The sequence below is a fragment of the Rana temporaria genome, chromosome 2 (genome assembly GCF_905171775.1).
Source record: "Rana temporaria chromosome 2, aRanTem1.1, whole genome shotgun sequence".
Classification (NCBI taxonomy): domain Eukaryota; kingdom Metazoa; phylum Chordata; class Amphibia; order Anura; family Ranidae; genus Rana; species Rana temporaria.
In genome coordinates this window covers 345519108-345536791 of record NC_053490.1, presented here as the reverse complement: position 1 = coordinate 345536791, position 17684 = coordinate 345519108, and the positions used below count along the sequence as shown (strand labels likewise).

General features: G+C 43.4%; 1 protein-coding gene across 2 annotated transcripts in view; it reads right to left on the bottom strand.

Annotated features, from left to right (window-relative positions):
* Window positions 1-17684, bottom strand: part of RBBP5 (RB binding protein 5, histone lysine methyltransferase complex subunit) — a 144662-nt gene that overhangs the window by 54680 nt on the left and 72298 nt on the right. For both annotated transcript variants that reach the window (XM_040337560.1, XM_040337561.1), the window contains exons 10-12: window positions 6255-6372; window positions 3266-3335; window positions 2004-2233 (exon numbers count right to left, since the gene is read on the bottom strand). In XM_040337560.1, coding sequence (XP_040193494.1) covers window positions 2004-2233; window positions 3266-3335; window positions 6255-6372 — 418 coding nt within the window. The remainder of the gene's footprint in view (window positions 1-2003; window positions 2234-3265; window positions 3336-6254; window positions 6373-17684) is intronic.

The following is a 17684-nucleotide window of genomic DNA, read 5'->3' as shown; positions in this document are numbered from 1 at the left end:
TCCGCTGCGACGCCCCAAAATACCCCCTAACCTCTGCCTCCAGCAGTGCGGCATTCTCCCACCACAGTAGTTAATTCGGCGTCTCAGACAGAGGACCTTGACCCGGGGGCTGTGGGAGCAAAACAACTTTGCTGCCCTTATGCAGGCCATCACCACCTGCCAGACTACCCTGATGGGCAAAATCGAGGGTGTGCAGCTCGACATCAGCCTAATCCGCAGAGACATGGCTGTTTTCTGCTCCCCCCTAGCTGAAACTGAGCGACAAGTGGGGGGAGGAGGAGGACACGGTGCAAACCCACAGAGTCTCACTCCGCACGCTGCAGACCAAAGTGAAGACCCTGGAGACACGTGCGGAGGACTCCGAGAACAGAAACCAAAGGAACAACCTCCGGATAGTGGGACTTCAGTGAGGGAACGCAAGGTAAAGACCCCACAGCCTTCACAGAGCACTTGCTGCGTGCCCTCCTTCCAGATTTCTTTGTGATGGAGAGGGCACATAGGATGCCTGCTACCCGGGGCCATCCCGGAGCTCCTCCACGTACTTTTATTTTGAAGCTCCTAGATTTCAGGGACCGTGACCTGGTCCTGAGAGAGCAGAGAAAGCTGGACATGCTCCACCATGAGGGAGCGAAGCTCCACCATGACTATTTGGTGGATACGTAAAAGCAGCGCAGATCCTTTGACCAGGTTAAGCTGGACCTATACAATCACAAGATCAAATACAGCATGCGGTTTCCAGCCCGCCTGAGAGTTCAAGATGGCGAATCGGTGCGTTTTTTTTTACTTCTCCTGAGGATGCATCCAGGTGGATTGAGACTCTACCAAGAGGATAACCGTGCTGATGTTTGTGATTCTCCTTTCAAGGTATTCTGCTGTTTAATGCTGGCCTCTTTCACCTGTCTGGTGTCTGACCTGCGCACCTTCCTCCTTTCAGCACCCCCATGTGCTTGGTTGCCACCTGCACTGGCTCTGATCCTTCATCGGACCTTGTCTTGTGAGTATGTGCCATGACTGATTGGGGGCTTGTTTGTGCAGTGATAAGGGACTGCTCCTTTCGCACATTACTGCCGGAGGGGGAAGTAGTTTCACATTTGTAACCTGTCCAAGTTTTAAGACTACTGCTCTGGAAGACCTATTGATCTGCAGGGATCGTTCATCCTGATTTTTCTTGTAGGGCCTGAGACTCTTGGAGCATAGACTGTGTTGCTCTGGTGCCCCGTCGTTCACGTGCCCCAGGGGCAGTTGCCACGAACTGTTTTGGGGGGGGCGCAAATAATTGCATTTGAAAAATCCCTGCGCAAATACTTTTTAATCTGTAGGGCCTGCCTCGGTTTAAAAAAAATATAGAAAATTACTTTGAACCCCAAACATTTTATATCAAAAAATACATTAAGTGGATGAAAGAGTGGGTGATATGTGGCATAAGCTTCTAATGTTGGGCATAAAATGCAAGGACAGTTAAACTCCCTCCCCAAATGACCCTTTTTAGAATGTAGACATCCCAAGCCATTTGCTGAGAGGCATGTTGACTCCATGGAATATTTTAGATTTGTCACAAGTTCCAGTAAAATTCCTTTTTTTTTTTTTTATTAAACACAAAGTTGTCACTAAATGCTAAATGATATATTGCTCTCACATGGCATGGGTATATGTAAAATTACACCCCAAAATACATTCTGCTGCTTCTCCCGAGTACAGAGATACTACATGTGTGAGAATTTTTGGGAACCTAGCCGCATACAGGACCCCAAAAAACATATTTTCAATCACTTAGGACAAAAAGAAAAAAATATTCAATGGGCTCAACACACTTCTCAGCAAACTCCTTGGGGTCTCTACTTTCCAAAAAGGGGTAATTTGGAGGGGTTTTGTACTGCCCTGCCATTTTAGCACCTCGAGAAATTAAATAGGCAGTCAAACTAAAAGCTGCGTAAATTCCAGAAAATGTACCATAGAGATGGTTTGTCATTACATTCACAAATAACAGCCAGACTCAAACTTACCATCATTAGGCACTCCTTGCAATTCAACCACTGTGGTTTTTGGCTTCTTTTTTGGTGGCTGACCTCCATCTGACGAAGCCTGGCGCTTCTTTTCTGTTCCAGCTCCATCTTCACCCAGTGAAATTTGAGCAGTGTCTGGGGGAGGCCCATAAGGGTTTTCCTCAGGGTCTTCTACCTCGGGTGCAATAGGAAGATAAAGCAGTGCTTTAGCATCTTCCAGTTCCTCGTCACTGCAAGGATGAAAATATATAATTTTTTGCATCACTTTAACTTTACCAGAAATGGTTAGTTATATGAATTGTATCAATTTGATGAAATTACATAATGAAAAACAAACGTAAAATGATATATGCATACTAAACAACTACGTTTTTTTCTCTATTGGTCAAAGATGCAGGGAGATCCTTCCTGTGTTACCTGTCCATGACACTTGACTGTATATAAAGTCCAGGCTTCTCCTGTCATGATGGACATAACCCTGAAGGTGTCTCCAGGGACTGGGTCCCATAGTGACAGACTGGGCCCTGGACCTGTATAGCATCCTGGGGCCAAGGGAGCTGTACAGCACCCAAGTGCCCATGCAGGATCCTTTGCCAAAAGCAACATTACAGGCCATCCCCCCACAGTGTGGGGTCCGGATACAGCTCCCAAGGTTTCACCAATTTAGATACACTGCTTCTATGTTGACATTAGAAGACTAGGGAGGGCTTTATTGAAGAATTTTAAAGACAAAATAATGAAGAAAAATTAACTAAATTAAGCAAAGAATTATTTTCTCTGTGAAGCAAAAAAAAAGGTCCATTAACTTCAGAAACTAGCCGAAAACTTAGTACTCATAAAGAACCACCCAGGGTGTGTCCTGTAAAGAATTGCCAGTGTTTAAAGTGGTTGCACACCCTGTACAACCACTTTTACCTAGATTAAGGCTTACCTGTAGGTGCTGAAAGTAACTAGGGGACGAAATGTCGCCGGCCAGTGCTGTGTCGGTCACCGCAGAGGGGGCTTCGATCCCAGGTGAGTATTACATAATGAGCTAGTATTTTAAAAATGTCCTCAAAAGTGGGTTTACAACCACTTTAATCACCTGAAGGTACACACCTAAAACCCATGGTGTATGAATATTCTGCCCGTGTCCCGTACGTAACGGTTAAGAAATAGAGATGCGTGTAGGCGCCCTTAGTGTTTTTCAACTGAAAGTTACTACAGAAAGATATTTCCTTTGCAAAGGCAGATGAGTGTATGGAATATTACCAATGACGTACCTGCTGCAGAAAGCAGCAATACGGTCAACGCTGGTCACATCTACCTCCTCGTCCTCAGCAGCATCTCCTCCTAAGAATTAAGAAAATGGCTTTTAAAACAACAAAATGCACAAGCAGGCGCTTTAGAATATACTGTATGTTAAATTAACTAAAATTATGTAATGATAAAAAAGTGCAACCAAAACACATACAAGAGACATATATTCTAGGGAATTTTGTCTTGTACCCTGTCTTTCTGCATGGAACCACCTAAATACTGTAGCCCAGGGATATACCTCTGCCTCTGGGTGTCATGCTTGTAATAATAAAAGACCTTAGGCTGTGTATTAACATGAAATCTTGCACCTAAAAATATACAAAGAACTTTGACTTTTATTAAATATCAAAAATTATAGCTTATAAAAAAAGACATACATAAACATTCTTACCTACCTCAGGTCTCTTAAATTTTTCTGAAAGTTTTTCAAAATTATTGGATAGTATACATGAAATCTTGTACATATGCTTGATTCCCCAATATAGGAACAAATTGCAAGTTGAATGCTATTATTTATGACATTCATCCATTTGATGTAACAATAATATTATGGTGTAAAGCACTAGTGTATCACAGCCACTTGAAGTATTACATAGTAGGCAAGGTTGAAAAAAGACAAGTATTTTTTCAACCGATGTGTGTGATTTTATGTCAGTATTAGATTGTATATCCCTGTATGTTGGGGTCATTCAGGTGCCTAATAGTTTTTTGAACTTATCGATTGGCATAGTAATTACATTTGGATAATGGTAGTCTTCGGAATCTCTTCTTTTTACTAATGTTTTTTCTTTTCTGACAAGGCTCTGCTGTAGCAGTTTTAAAAATGTTCCCCCTTATTTGGGTGGGGGGATGAGTCCGTTTATTATGTTTTGTATGTCTTATGTGCTATACCACGTTTTGATATTTATCAAAAGGTCATAGTTATTTATATATTTAGGTATAACATATTTTTTTTTTTGAATACAGGTCAAAAAGGACCTTTCCAATTGTTCCCTGTTCTATTTTTTGTATTCAGGCTCGAGTATACAGTGCATTACTTTTTGCAATGGAATGATATTCAATTTTGTGAAATGCAAAATAATTTTCTACCGTGTATAAAGCAATAAAATCATAGCAGGGATTTTAATCCTTCTACACTACATAAAAAAAAAAAAAAAAGATTCATTTTACGCTAAAGTGGTTGTAAAGGCAGAAGGTTTTTTTTAAAAAAAGAGAAGACCAGCCGAAGTTTGTTTGGTTGTACTTCTCATATGGATCACAGGACTGCAGTTCATTTAGAAATCCTGTGACCTGTTTTCATCAAAAAGTGGGCCAAAGTCCGTTCTCTGCTGACGTCACCGATTTCAGTCCACTTTGTCATACCAACCACATAGTCTGGATCTGTCAGGTGCCTGGATCGACACCCGGCTAAGCCGCTGAGTTGGCTTCTCTGCCCTCTCCACAGCAAGGCGCTCCAGTGAGCGAGGAGGGAGCAGAGTGGAGAGCTGCTGATTGACAGACTACCGCTCTCTAATCATGGAGCACTGAAAACTGAGCAATTGCTTGGTTTTCGTGCAGAGGCGCCAGGGGACAGATGCTGCATCGGACTGATCCTACATCCACCCAAGTAAGTATGAATGATGGGGGGGGGGGGGGGGTAATAAATAAAAAAATCCTTTACTTCTTTTAATACATTCTATGCATGAAGATAAAGAGCCTTCTGTGTGCAGCAGCCCCCCCCCATACTTACCTGAGCTTATCTCCATCCAGTGATGTCCACGAGTGCCTTGGCCATCCAGAACTCTCCCTGCCGATGGGCTGAGACACAGCAATGGTGCCATTGGCTCTTGCTGCTCTCAATCAAACCCAGTTAGCGAACGAGGAGACTTTTTTTTTATGGTTGCACTGGATGGACTTATGTCTTTTTTCAACCTGACTAACTATGTACCGTATTTATCGGCGTATACCGTGCACTCTTTTGCCCTGAAAATCAGGGCAAAATCGTGGGTGCGCGGTATATGCCGATACCCGCTTTCCCACACCGAGTTTGAATACTGCGCCGACATATACCGAGCGCAGTACACTCGTGTATTGTCGGGCAGTCTCGGCTCCTCCTGCGCTGACGTCCTGGACGTCAGCGCGAGAGTAGCCGAGCATTGCCGACAATACACGAGTGTACTGCGCTCTGTATATGTCGGCGCAGTATTCAAACTCAGCGCGGGAAACGAGCGGGGAGGACGCCGGACCCGACGAAGAGGACACCCGAAGCCGCAGACGGACGCCGGACCCGACGAGGCCGCCAATGGACGCCGCGCAAGACACCAAAACTAAGTACAAAAAAATTTTCCCACAGGAATTCGGGGCAACTTTAGGGGTGCGCGCTATACGCGGGAGCGCGATATACCCCGATAAATACGGTAACTATGTAAGAGGGAGCGGGGTCGAATCGCAGTTCCATGTCTGAATAGATACTCCGAGCTACAGCTCGGCTCGGGTGACCCCATAGGCAAGCTGCTTGCTGTGGGGGCACTCAACAGGAGGGAGGGGCACGGAGCTCCAGCCAGAGACCTGAGAAAAGGAAGATCTGGGCTGCTCTGTGCAAAACCACTGCACAGAGCAGGCAAGTAGAACATATTTGTTATTTTAATAGAAAAAAAATTAGACATTACAATCACTTTAAGGACCCATTTACATTGCAGCAGTTTAGTGTGTGGGCCGCTTTCAGTTCGGCTGCAGTCAACCAGCGGCATTATTCAAATATCAGAACATCCACAGTTCTTTTTTTTGGGTTACTTTGAAAATGCACTTCATTCATGTCACGGTGTGTTGTGAGGTTGTGTGTATTGCTGTGGCATGCAATTCCTTTCTGTGAACTGCAATAAAATGCAGAATGTCTGCAATGTATCGTTATCATTACTAATAATAGCAAGTCCACTAGAAGTTCAAAGGTTATAGTGTATTGTCTTCTTCTACCTGTTTGTTCAGGTTCACTCTTATCTTCATCTTCTATATCAAACTCTGATTCACGTTCCTCATACTCCACATTTTCATCTAGCTCCTTGAAGTCAGGAGCAAATGCACTCCAGTTTTCCTACAGAAAAAAAGATAAAAGTGTAAAGGTTACATGGGAAAAAAAAAAAAAAATTGCAATCCCAAAAAAATGTGAGACATTGTAAAAGCTACAAAAAAACCCCCCAGAATGCAATGATTTGAAAATTCTCATAAACCCATACTTCATTCACAAAAGAAAATAGAAGTCTCAGAAGTAAAGATGGGCAAAGGTTCATCTGTAAAAAACTGCGCCTAAAAATTAATTTCAGATTAAAGTTTCTCATCTACAGCAGCGGTCCCCAACCTTGTTGGCACTGGGGAACGGCTGCGTGGAAGGGCAAGCGTTTTTTTTTTTTGCAGGCAATTTGTCAGGGCAATGGCTGGTGTTAGCGCTTCAATCATCATGGCACCATGCTTGATATGGTGTCAGGGCGATTGCAGCGCATTATTTCTATTATTACATTGCAGTAATAAATTAAATAGTTCAACTCGCCATAATGAATCAGTTGGAGCCCTGAGCGTGTCACTTGCCACTGTTGCCTGCCACCAGATGCAGCTTGTGATCGGCTGCCACCAGATGCCGAATGTCACTTGCCACGCTGCTGAATTGTCACTTGCCACCAGATGTGTATTGTTCACTTGCCACGTCACCTTGCCTGTCACAATATGCGGAATGTCACTTGCCATGCTGCTTGCCATCTGATGTGGATTGTCACTTGCCACCAGATGCAGAATGTCACTTCCCACGCTGCCTGCCACAAGATGTGAATCGTCACTGCATTGGTGACAGCACTGGACCATTTATGGGTTCCGAGTGAAGCGTTCAGAGAGATGATTTTATCTCTCTGCTCCCCGCCGCACCTCCGACATTGAGCCTGACAGAACACCAGCTGTGAGTGTGAAAGAGCGATGATGTGGGGGGCGGAAAGAGATAATGTCATCTCTGCTTGCCTGCCCACTCGGTTCTCTCATCCACCTGGGTTTAAAGCTGGCCGCCCAGCTTTCTCATGCCGTCCGGCCGCTCCTGCTGCCTGGCTGCAGAGAGGCCGAAGCCCGGTGGTTGGCAACCCCTGATCTACAGTATATATCATAATCAAAAGAGAGGGACTTTCTGGCTTTTATCAGCGCTCAGTTCCAAAAGCTTGCATCAGTGCATATGGAATGGGCAGCTTACACATTTGGAAAATCACCATCAACGCTTAAAGATCTATCCATGTTTAAAGGATCATAGGTTCCCATCCAGACAACGTCTTTGAAACACAAAATATGACAGACGATCCAGGACTTTTGGGCAGTTAGAATCTGGCAAGAATGGGAAACATTCCTCTCCCAAAACTCCAGCAACTGGTCTCAGTTCCCAGACATTTACAGAGTGTTGTGTGACAAACAGCCCCTGTCGATTATAGCTGTAGCTGTTGACTTTTCATAAAAGAGCACTTACCTGTCCAAGGATCCAATGATGTCCTCACCCAAGCAGGTTCTTCACCGGTCTTCGGGTCCCTGGCACCATCGTGTTAACTGCAGGACACTGGCTTTGTGAATGGCCCCACAGCCTTCTGGGACATGTCCCAGAAGGCTGTGAGCAAATAGGGGGGGGGGGGTGCAAACCTAGGTAGCCGCTTCCCCCAGAAAATTATAATGTGCCAAATGTGATGGGGAGAAGGAGGGCAGCACACAGTTGAACTTCCCCTCAACATTGAAGTTCCGCTTTAAAACAACAGCATTCGGTCAGTGCATTACAATGAGCAACAAATATAAAACAAAGTTAAACCTGCAAGGCTAAATACGAAGGTGAGAAGGATTATTAATGAGATAAAATTGCTTTTTTAATAAATATAGGGTCACCAAGAAAAATGCAAGAGCGCGGTCAGGGCAGCTAAAATTGGTTAAAAGAGACACAATGCTTAAAAGAGCAAAATACATTTTTTAACTTTTTTCAGATATAATAAGGGTCAAAAAGGTTAGATTGGAACATATTAGCCCCACTGAAGATGATCAGGGGAAGCTGGTCACAAGTGACAGAGAGAGAGAGCAATTGTGATAAATACATTCTTATTCTCATTAGTATGTAAACTGTTGGAAGGAGTGATAAGGGAACATATCAAAGAGTTTGCTGAAAAGAAGAGTATCATTGGCAGTAACCAACATGGATTCATGAAAAAACGCTCCTGCCAGAACAACCTTTTAACATTCTAAGGGCAACAAAGCTAATAAAAGGGTCTGTTAGGTATGAGGAAAGGTTGCGATCACTGAACTTATTCTCTCTGGAGAAGAGACGCATCAGAGAGGATAGGATTTCAATTTACAAATACCATACTGGTGACCACACAGTAGGGATAACAAAAAAATTGCTGAAGGGAGTTAACAAGACATGTGGGCACTCATTTAAGTAAAAGAAAAGAGGTTTAGGCTGGGTTCACACTACTACACTACTTTGATCCTACTTTGCTCTGCTACATTGGTCCTACATTTATCCTACATTGGTCCTACATCCATCCTACTTTCATGAACAGGATACTACTTTGGTACAACTTCAATGATATTCAATGGGCCTGAAGTAGGATCAATGTAGGACCAAAAGTAGTAAAGGGAGCATTTTCAAAGTCCGACCGACTTGTGTAGGACACTACAAGACGCTCTCATAGGGAAACATTGAACACAGAGCAAAGTAGGATGAAAGTAGTGTAGTAGTGTGAACCCAGCCTAAACCTTAAACTACGTAGAGGGTTCTTTACCGTAAAAGCGGCAAGGATGTGGAATTCCTTTCCACAGGTGGGGATATCAGCGGGGAGCTTCGATAGTTTCAAAAAATGATTAGATAACCACCTAAACGACCACAACATACAGTCAGGTCCATAAATATTGGGACATCGACACAATTCCAATCTTTTTGGCTCTATATACCACCACAATAGATTTGAAATGAAACTAACAAGATGTGCTTTAAAGGGACACTAAAGGAATTTATTTTTTTTAGCTAAATAGCTAAAAACTGCAGTCCTAGTTTCATGTCCTCATTGTTCGTTTTTGCTTTGATGTTGCTGTAATTCCTCTCTGGTCTGGACACTTCCTGGTTGTCTGTTTCCTGATAACCACAGTACTGGGAGATTTCTCTCTGTGGTCACCAATCAAGGAGGTGTGATTACTGTGTGTCTAAAACCCCTCAGCACCAATCCAATTTCGTTTTACAAACCATCACTGCCCTCTATTGGCTCTCTGGCTCTGTACATCAGAGAGACAGGAAGTAACAGGCAAAAACGAAACTAAAAACTGTAGGTACATTATAGGATTGATTTGTATCCATTTTTAATCATTTTTAAAAGGAATCAGTTAACTATTATGTCTCTATACCCTGTAAACAGTCATTTCAGCAAAAAAAATGTTTTCCTCTACAACTCCTTTAACTACAGACGTTCAGTTTTAATTTTAGGGTATTTACATCCAAATCAGGTGAACGGTGTAGGAATTACAACAGTTTGTATATGTGCCTCACACTTTTTAAGGGACCAAAAGTAATGGGACAGATTAACAATCATAAATCAAAACTTTCACTTGTTAATATTTGGTTGCAAATCCTTTGCAGTCAATTACAGCCTGAAGTCTGGAACGCATAGACATCACCAGACGCTGTGTTTCATCCCTGGTGATGCTCTGCCAGGCCTTTACTGCAACTGTCTTCAGTTCCTGCTTGTTCTTGGAGCATTTTACCTTCAGCTTTGTCTTCAGCAAGTGAAATGCATGCTCAATCGGATTCAGGTCAGGTGATTGACTTGGCCATTGCATAACATTCCACTTCTTTCCCTTAAAAAAACTCGTTGGTTGCTTGTGCAGTATGCTTCGGGTCATTGTCCATCTGCTCTGTGAAGTGCCGTCCAATGAGTTCTGAAGCATTTGGCTGAATATGAGCAGATAATAATATTGCCTGAAACTCTTCAGAATTCATCCTGCTGCTTTTTGTCAGCAGTCACATCATCAATAAATACAAGAGAACCAGTTCCATTGGCAGCCATACATGCCCACGCCATGACACTATCACCACCATATTTCTCGGATGAGGTGGTATGCTTTGGATCATGAGCAGTTCCTTTCCTTCTCCATAATCTTCTCTTCCCATCACTCTGGTACAATTGATCTTGGTCTCATCTTTCCATTGGATGTTGTTCCAGAACTGTGAAGGCTTTTTTAGATGTTGTTTGGCAAACTCTAATCTGGCATTCCTGTTTTTGAGGCTCACCAATGGTTTACATCTTGTGGTGAACCATCTGTATTCACTCGTGAAGTCTTCTCTCGATTGTTGACTTTGACACACATACACCTACCTCCTGGAGAGTGTTCTTGATCTGGGCAACTGTTAAGGGTGTTTTCTTCACCAGGGAAAGAATTCTTCGGTCATCCACCAGTTTTTTTCCGTGGTCTTCCGGGTCTTTTGGTGTTGCTGAGCTCACTGATGCGTTCTTTCTTTTTAAGGATGTTCCAAACAGTTGATTTGGTCACACCTAATGTTTTTGCTATCTCTCTGATGGTCGTTATGTTTTTTTTTTCATCCTAATGATGGCTTGCTTCACTGATAGTGACAGCTCTTTGGATCTCATATTGAGAGTTGATAGCAACAGATTTCAAATGCAAATAGCACACTTGAAATGGACTCTGGACCTTTTATCTGCTCCTTGTAAATGGGATAATGAGGCAATAACACACACACACACACACCTGGCCATGGAACAGCTGATCAGCCAATTGTCCCATTACTTTTGGTGCCTTAAAAAGTGGGAGTCACATATACAATCTGTTGTAATTCCTACACCGTTCACCTAATTTGGATGTAAACACCCTCCAGTTCCAGCACATCCCTCTTGAGGACCGGTGACCAGAACTTGACAGCATACGCAAGATGCAGCTAGACCAGAGTCTTGTAGAGTGGCAGAATTATAGTTTTATCTCTGCTACAAATGACCTTTTTAACGCATGGTAATTTTCTGTAGGCTTTGCTTGCAGCAGCTTGGCATTGCATCCCATTGCTGAGCCGGTCATCTACTAGGACCCCCAGATCTTTCTCCATCCTGGATTCCCCCAGAGGTTTTCCCTCTAGTGAGTAAATTGCATTCGTATTTTTAGCACCCAAATGTATTATTTAAAAATTTTCAACAGTAAACCAAATTTGCCATTATTTTATGGAGGTGCTCCTATAAAAGGTTTCCACATCCTGTTGTGAAGTTTTTGCCCTGCTTAGCTTTGTATCGTCAGCAAACACTGAGATTGAGTTGTTTATCCTATCCTCCATTTCATTTATATAAATAACAGAATTGGTTCGAGGACAGATTCTTGGTTGACCCCACTTACCACCCAGCCCATTCCGAGTACTCAATATTTATTACCACCCTTTGGACACGCCCCTGCAACCAGTTTTATATCCAGGTACATAGCCTAGGGTCCATGCTGACAGAACTCAGTAAACATGTATAGGGAACTGTATCACATGCCTATGCAAAATACAGATATACCACATCCACATGCCTTATCTTATCTAGATGGTAGCTGACTTCCACATAGAATGTTAACAGATTGGTCCGATGACTGACTGGCCTGTAGTTTCAAGACAAATGCCTCTGCCACGTTTTAAATATGGGTACCATGTTGGCTTTTCTCTAATCAGCTGGACTATTCCAGTCAAGAAACTGTCCATCAAAAGGACTTTTTTTTTTTTACGTTATGAGTCGGGCAATATGGCTAAAAAAATTAATCCCTAAACTCAGACATAGTAGCAGAAATCTACTCTCTGGATAAACAGGAGGGAGCAACCCCTGAATGAGTTAGTTATAGAGGCCTCTGAAATGGTTAGCTACTTGGGCAGGAAACAGTGGCCAAGCTTTCGGTGTCAGGACCCCTAGTGGGTGCTCTGCAAACCCACCAAAACTGTTAGCCGATTATAAGCCAGGCTGCCCATTTATGCTTATAAAACACTATTGTATGAATATTAGGGAGGAATTTGTACCCACAATAAACTGCTGGAGGTGGGCGTTAATGCCAACTTTGACTTATCACTGGATGCAGCAGGGAGTCAAATCACATAGCTTTAGAAGCTGAGCATTTGTCAGGGTAGAGTGAACTGGTCTGTGTGTGTGTGTGTGTATTTCGAAATAGTGTGTGCTTGGGCAGTACAAACAAACAGAAAGAAGCTGCAAGGGCTAGTAGGGGTGCAAGTTCAGTGAACCTGCATAATGTTGCCAAAACTTTTAAATGTTGGTGTCACAGCACCCTCTCCCGCCATCGAAGCTGGGGCTTCTGAGATTTAACCCCCTTAGAAACTCACATTAGCACATTTAGGTTTCCAAAAGGACAGAAGCCACATTTTACCACTGCGGTGGCCCACCGACTGCTCTTGTTCCCCATCAGATAGACAGGCAGGATCCAGGGTTATGCCACAACCTGTGATCTTCACCCTATTAGTTAGCATACTCCCAAAGAAGTCTTAAGAGACAGGGGTTTCCATAGACCTGGAGATTATACTGGTGTCTTCTTACAGCTATTGTTGGCCAGAGTCCAATTTCCTGAAGCCAGGAGCATAACCCTATGTACCTGAATACTCATAGGGTGTACCATAATAAATTAGGAAACATTTTACCCTCCAATTCTACAAAAACAATATTTTCTACCCTAGCCTTCACACAAATAACACCTTTTAAAACCATATGCAACGATGGTATGTTAAGTAAGGAATTCATATCAAACTTATAAAAACCTCACTACAACACCACACACACACACACACACACACACACACACACACACACACACACACACATATGTATATATATATATATATATATATATATATATATATATATATATATATATATATATACATACATACATACATCACACACACATACATATACACACACACGTACACATGTAAACGTTGATTGCGATAAACATGGTACACATCGGTGCACCAGACCTCCTTTACAACACTAAACTGATAACCTATTATTATCCCTTATTTTTGGGAAAATCTAGGGTACTGAAGTTGGTCACCATTTCGGGGGCGCACACAGATTTAAGGTTTGACATGTTGGGTATCTATTTACTCTGTGCAACCTCAGATTTTATATTTCAGCCAAAAATTTGTGTCATTTATTGCATTTGTGTACCCCCTAAAATTTACTTTTACTATGTATTTTTACTGAATTTTTTCAGTAATCTCACATGACAAAAAATTTGAACTACTACTATCTTATTCTCTAGGGTGGTGGTTCTCAACCTGGGGGTCGGACCCCTCTTGGGGGTCAAATGCTGATTTGCCAGGGGTCACCAAATCCAGGGCTATTCTTGATGCCCGCCTTTTTGCGGCTGCCCAGCTGGGCTCGTCATGGAGACTGCGTCCGCCCCCTCAGCCGCTTCGCAGCTGCTTATTCAGTTCATGGAAAGGCTGGGGGGCATAGACTAGAGGTCAGCTGACTGGTGAGGAATGTGAAGTGGGAGGGGCTGAAGAAGACCCTATCTCCCGATTTCGGCATAGGTGTCACTGCTACAAGACACCACAGAGCTGGAGGCACAGTGAATAACACTACCTGCGATTATAGTTGCCATTAAAAGTCCCTACTACAGTTCTCAGATCAGCAGAAGACCTTGATCAAGAGCACCTAAGTTGGCTGATCAGAACTCCCCCCAGCACTGCCACTCATTCCATCCTAACACACAACCACCCCCCCCCCCCCACCCCCAAGGAGTAACAGAAGGAAAAAAATTGAGAATACATGGAAGGGAGAGGAAAAGAGGGAGGAACAAAGAAAAATGAAGAGAGAATAAGAGAAAGAACAAAAAAAAGGCCTACAGAGAGGGATGGGGAAAGAAGTAAAAATACAATTGTGATAGAGAGGGATGAAAGAGACAAAAAGGAAAAGAGAAAGAGTGGTACATCCTAAAATGTACCATAATGGGTTTTAAATAGTGTACAAGTGGAAGGGACTCAGGGAGCGCTACTTGGGAAATTTTACCAAGGGGTCACGGCACTAGAAAGGTTGAGAGTCACTACTCTAGGGTGTGCGCTTTCAGAAAATATTGAATTTTTGGTGGAGCTCATGTAATCTTCAGGCTTAAAATTGTATTTATTTTTTTAAACGTGTGCAAAAAACCGACTCTGGCAGCGAAAGGGTTAAAAGGATAAGTTCACCTTCGGTAACATGTTACATGTTCCACCCATAAGCTTGGTTAGTTAAAAAAAAACAAAAAACTGGCTCCTAAGTTTTTTAGCTGGCTCCAAGATTCTATGAAAATTTGTCAAGCCCTGCCGTAGGACATATCTTAACATGCAACATGACATGTGTGCTGGTTACACTGTGGTGCACTGTAAAGTTAACTACTCCCCAACAAACCTGCAATATAATGCACTGCTATACAGAGATGCATATGCTCAATGTGGTGTGTTGCCCTTTGCTGAATAAAAAACAAATATTACTAGACCTTTTGCTGTATGCTTGGGTTTGGCTGGGTGAGTACATACATAGAGTGACCAGATGGAAGCCACTCCTCAGTAAAAGGCACACAACAGTCTGGCTGGAGTTTGTCAAAAGGCACCTGAAGGACTCAGACCATGAGAAACAAAATTCTCTGGTTAGATAAAACAAATATTGGACTCTTTGGCCTGAATGGCAAGCATCACTTCTGGAGGAAACCAGGCACCGCACATCATCTGGCCAATACCATCCCTACAGTGCAGCATGGGGGTGGCAGCATCATGCCGTGGAGATGGTTTTCAGTGACGGGAACTGGGAGACTTGTCAGGTTTGAGAAAAAGATGAATGCAGCAATGTACAGAGACATCCTTGATATAAACCTGCTCTAGAGCGCTCGGGACCGCAGACTGGGGCAACAATTAATCTTCCAAAAAGATGACCCTAAGCACACAGCCAGGATAACAAGAGTGACTATGGGACAACTCCATGAATGTCCCTTGAGTGGCCCAGCCAGAGCCCAGACTTGAACCCGATTGAACATCTCTGAAGAGATCTGAAAATGGCTGTGCACTGATGCTCCCCATCCAACCTGATGGAGCTAGAGAGGTCCTGAAAAGAAGAATGTGAGAAACTGCCCCAAAATCCAATTTACAGTGAGAAAGCACATTTTGATTGGAGCTGTAACTAATCAAATCACCTCGAGGCAATTTCTAGATTATGGTAGAGTTGTGTGGATGGATACCACATTTTGATTTGTATTTCAAAACTTTTTGGGGAGGGACAGTGTTCCACCTACTGTTTCAAAGATGGAACATCCTGAGTTTAAAGGAGTTCTAAAGTCACAGCATACTGTACACATTCATTTTAGAGCATCAGCATTGTAATAGTAACAAACAATAGTTATTTTGACAATCCAATATCAACTTATTTGAGCAACCTTCTTTTGAGTGGTGCCCATGTGCACGCCATCTTCAACAACTTCCTGGATTTCCCAGATGCTTTGCAGCTTCTCCTTTGCTCATTGGTTTACTTTTGATTTTCTACATGTGTTATGGTACCTTTCTGCCTACAAGCAGGGATCTGTTACACTTCCTATACTAACTGTGCACCCTGAAACCCTGAAAGTAAGGGTCTCCAAACTTTCTAAAGAAAATGGCCAGTTTACTGTCCTTTAGACTTTAGGTAGGTGGGGGGGGGGGGGGGCGCTCAACTGTGGCCCTCAGAGGTAGAAAATATTCAGGCATCAGTGGGAGTAAACAATGCCCCATCTTTGGTGTCAGCAAGAGGAATTGCGCCCCATCGTTGCCGTCATTGGTAGGAATTGCATCCCATCGTTGCCGTCATTGGTAGGAATTGCATCCCATCGTTGCCGTCATTGGTAGGAATTGCATCCCATCGTTGCCGTCATTGGTAGGAATTGCATCCCATCGTTGCCGTCATTGGTAGGAATTGCATCCCATCGTTGCCGTCATTGGTAGGAATTGCGCCCCATCCCATTGGGAGGAATTGTGCCCCATCACTGGTGTCATTGGGTCCCATTGCTGGATGTCATTGGGAGGAACTGCGCCCCATCATTGGTGGTATTGGCAAGAATTGTGCCTCATCATTGGTGTCATTGGGAAAAAATTCCCCAAAGGACAGATAAATGTAAGCAAAGGGCTGCAGTTTGGAGACCACTGGTATAGAATAACAGGAGTAAGCTAGAAATAATTAAAATTCAATGTTGAAATTAAAATCAATATGTTATATTTTGATACTCTTAAAAAAATTGGTCTACAGGGGTATGACTGGCACACGGGCAAAATGGCTGCTTGATCTGCAGGCTCCTCTCAACGGAACACATCCACCAGCACCTGCCTGCACACCAGCGGCTTGTACAGCCACCCGGAGCTCTGCCGTGCCCTCCCGGAGTGGTATGTCGCCGAAAATAAATGAACCCTTGGAAGCTCACGGCCTACTTGTTTCAGCCGGCTGTGAGGCGCTGCCAAGATGGTGCCATGGCTGACTTCCGTGCAGCATCAGCAGCTCTCTCTCCTCAGCCGTAGGGTTTGAAAAATATTGAATTGGTCATTGACCGCATACACAGACTCTCCTAACCACAGTTTCTATCCGAGGCGTTACCTAGAGATCTGATTCTACACATTTACTTCTATTGTGTAGTTGAGCAGCTCATACATAAAGCAAGAACTATGGGGACTCTGCCAGACCTGTACCGCCAGCTACAAATATTTGCAGACCTTTCCTAGCACACCCAAAGGCGCCGCAGACAACTTCACACCATAACCAAAGCGCTGCATAATCACCACATCCAGTATCAAATGGACAGCACCAGCAAAATTGTCTATTACCTATAATAGATCAAAAAACACAGTCTCATCACTCCAAGATGGCCTGCGGATCCTTCAGTCCTGGGTAAAATCCCAGACTCGCCAACCAGCACACCCATGGCTCATAGCCCTGCTGCTGATCAACATGCATTGCCGTTGCCCCAATGGTCCAACAACTCACGCTCCCGCTGATATGCTGCTGAACATAATACTGTAAGCGATCCTGCAACATGTGAAACCTCACTCGGTCCTTCGAACTTTTTACCCCAGTTCTCTATCCCTTGGCACTGAAGTGCCCGTTACTCAGGAAGAACAGTTCAGGTATTTACCCGTTTTTTTTTTTGCTGTGTATTAAGTTTTTCCATTTAATCCTATCATATTTACTTTCAACGTCCCTTTTTACTGGTTGCTGTGCATCTCTTCGCTCTCAAAATAATTTGCCACTGATTCCAAATATAAAGGGCTAACATCCTCATATCAAGCATCCTGGCCAGAAGATCTATCTTCATTGCCATAGGGCAAAAACATTGGTACACATTTGGTCGTCAATGCACCATCCACATTAAAAA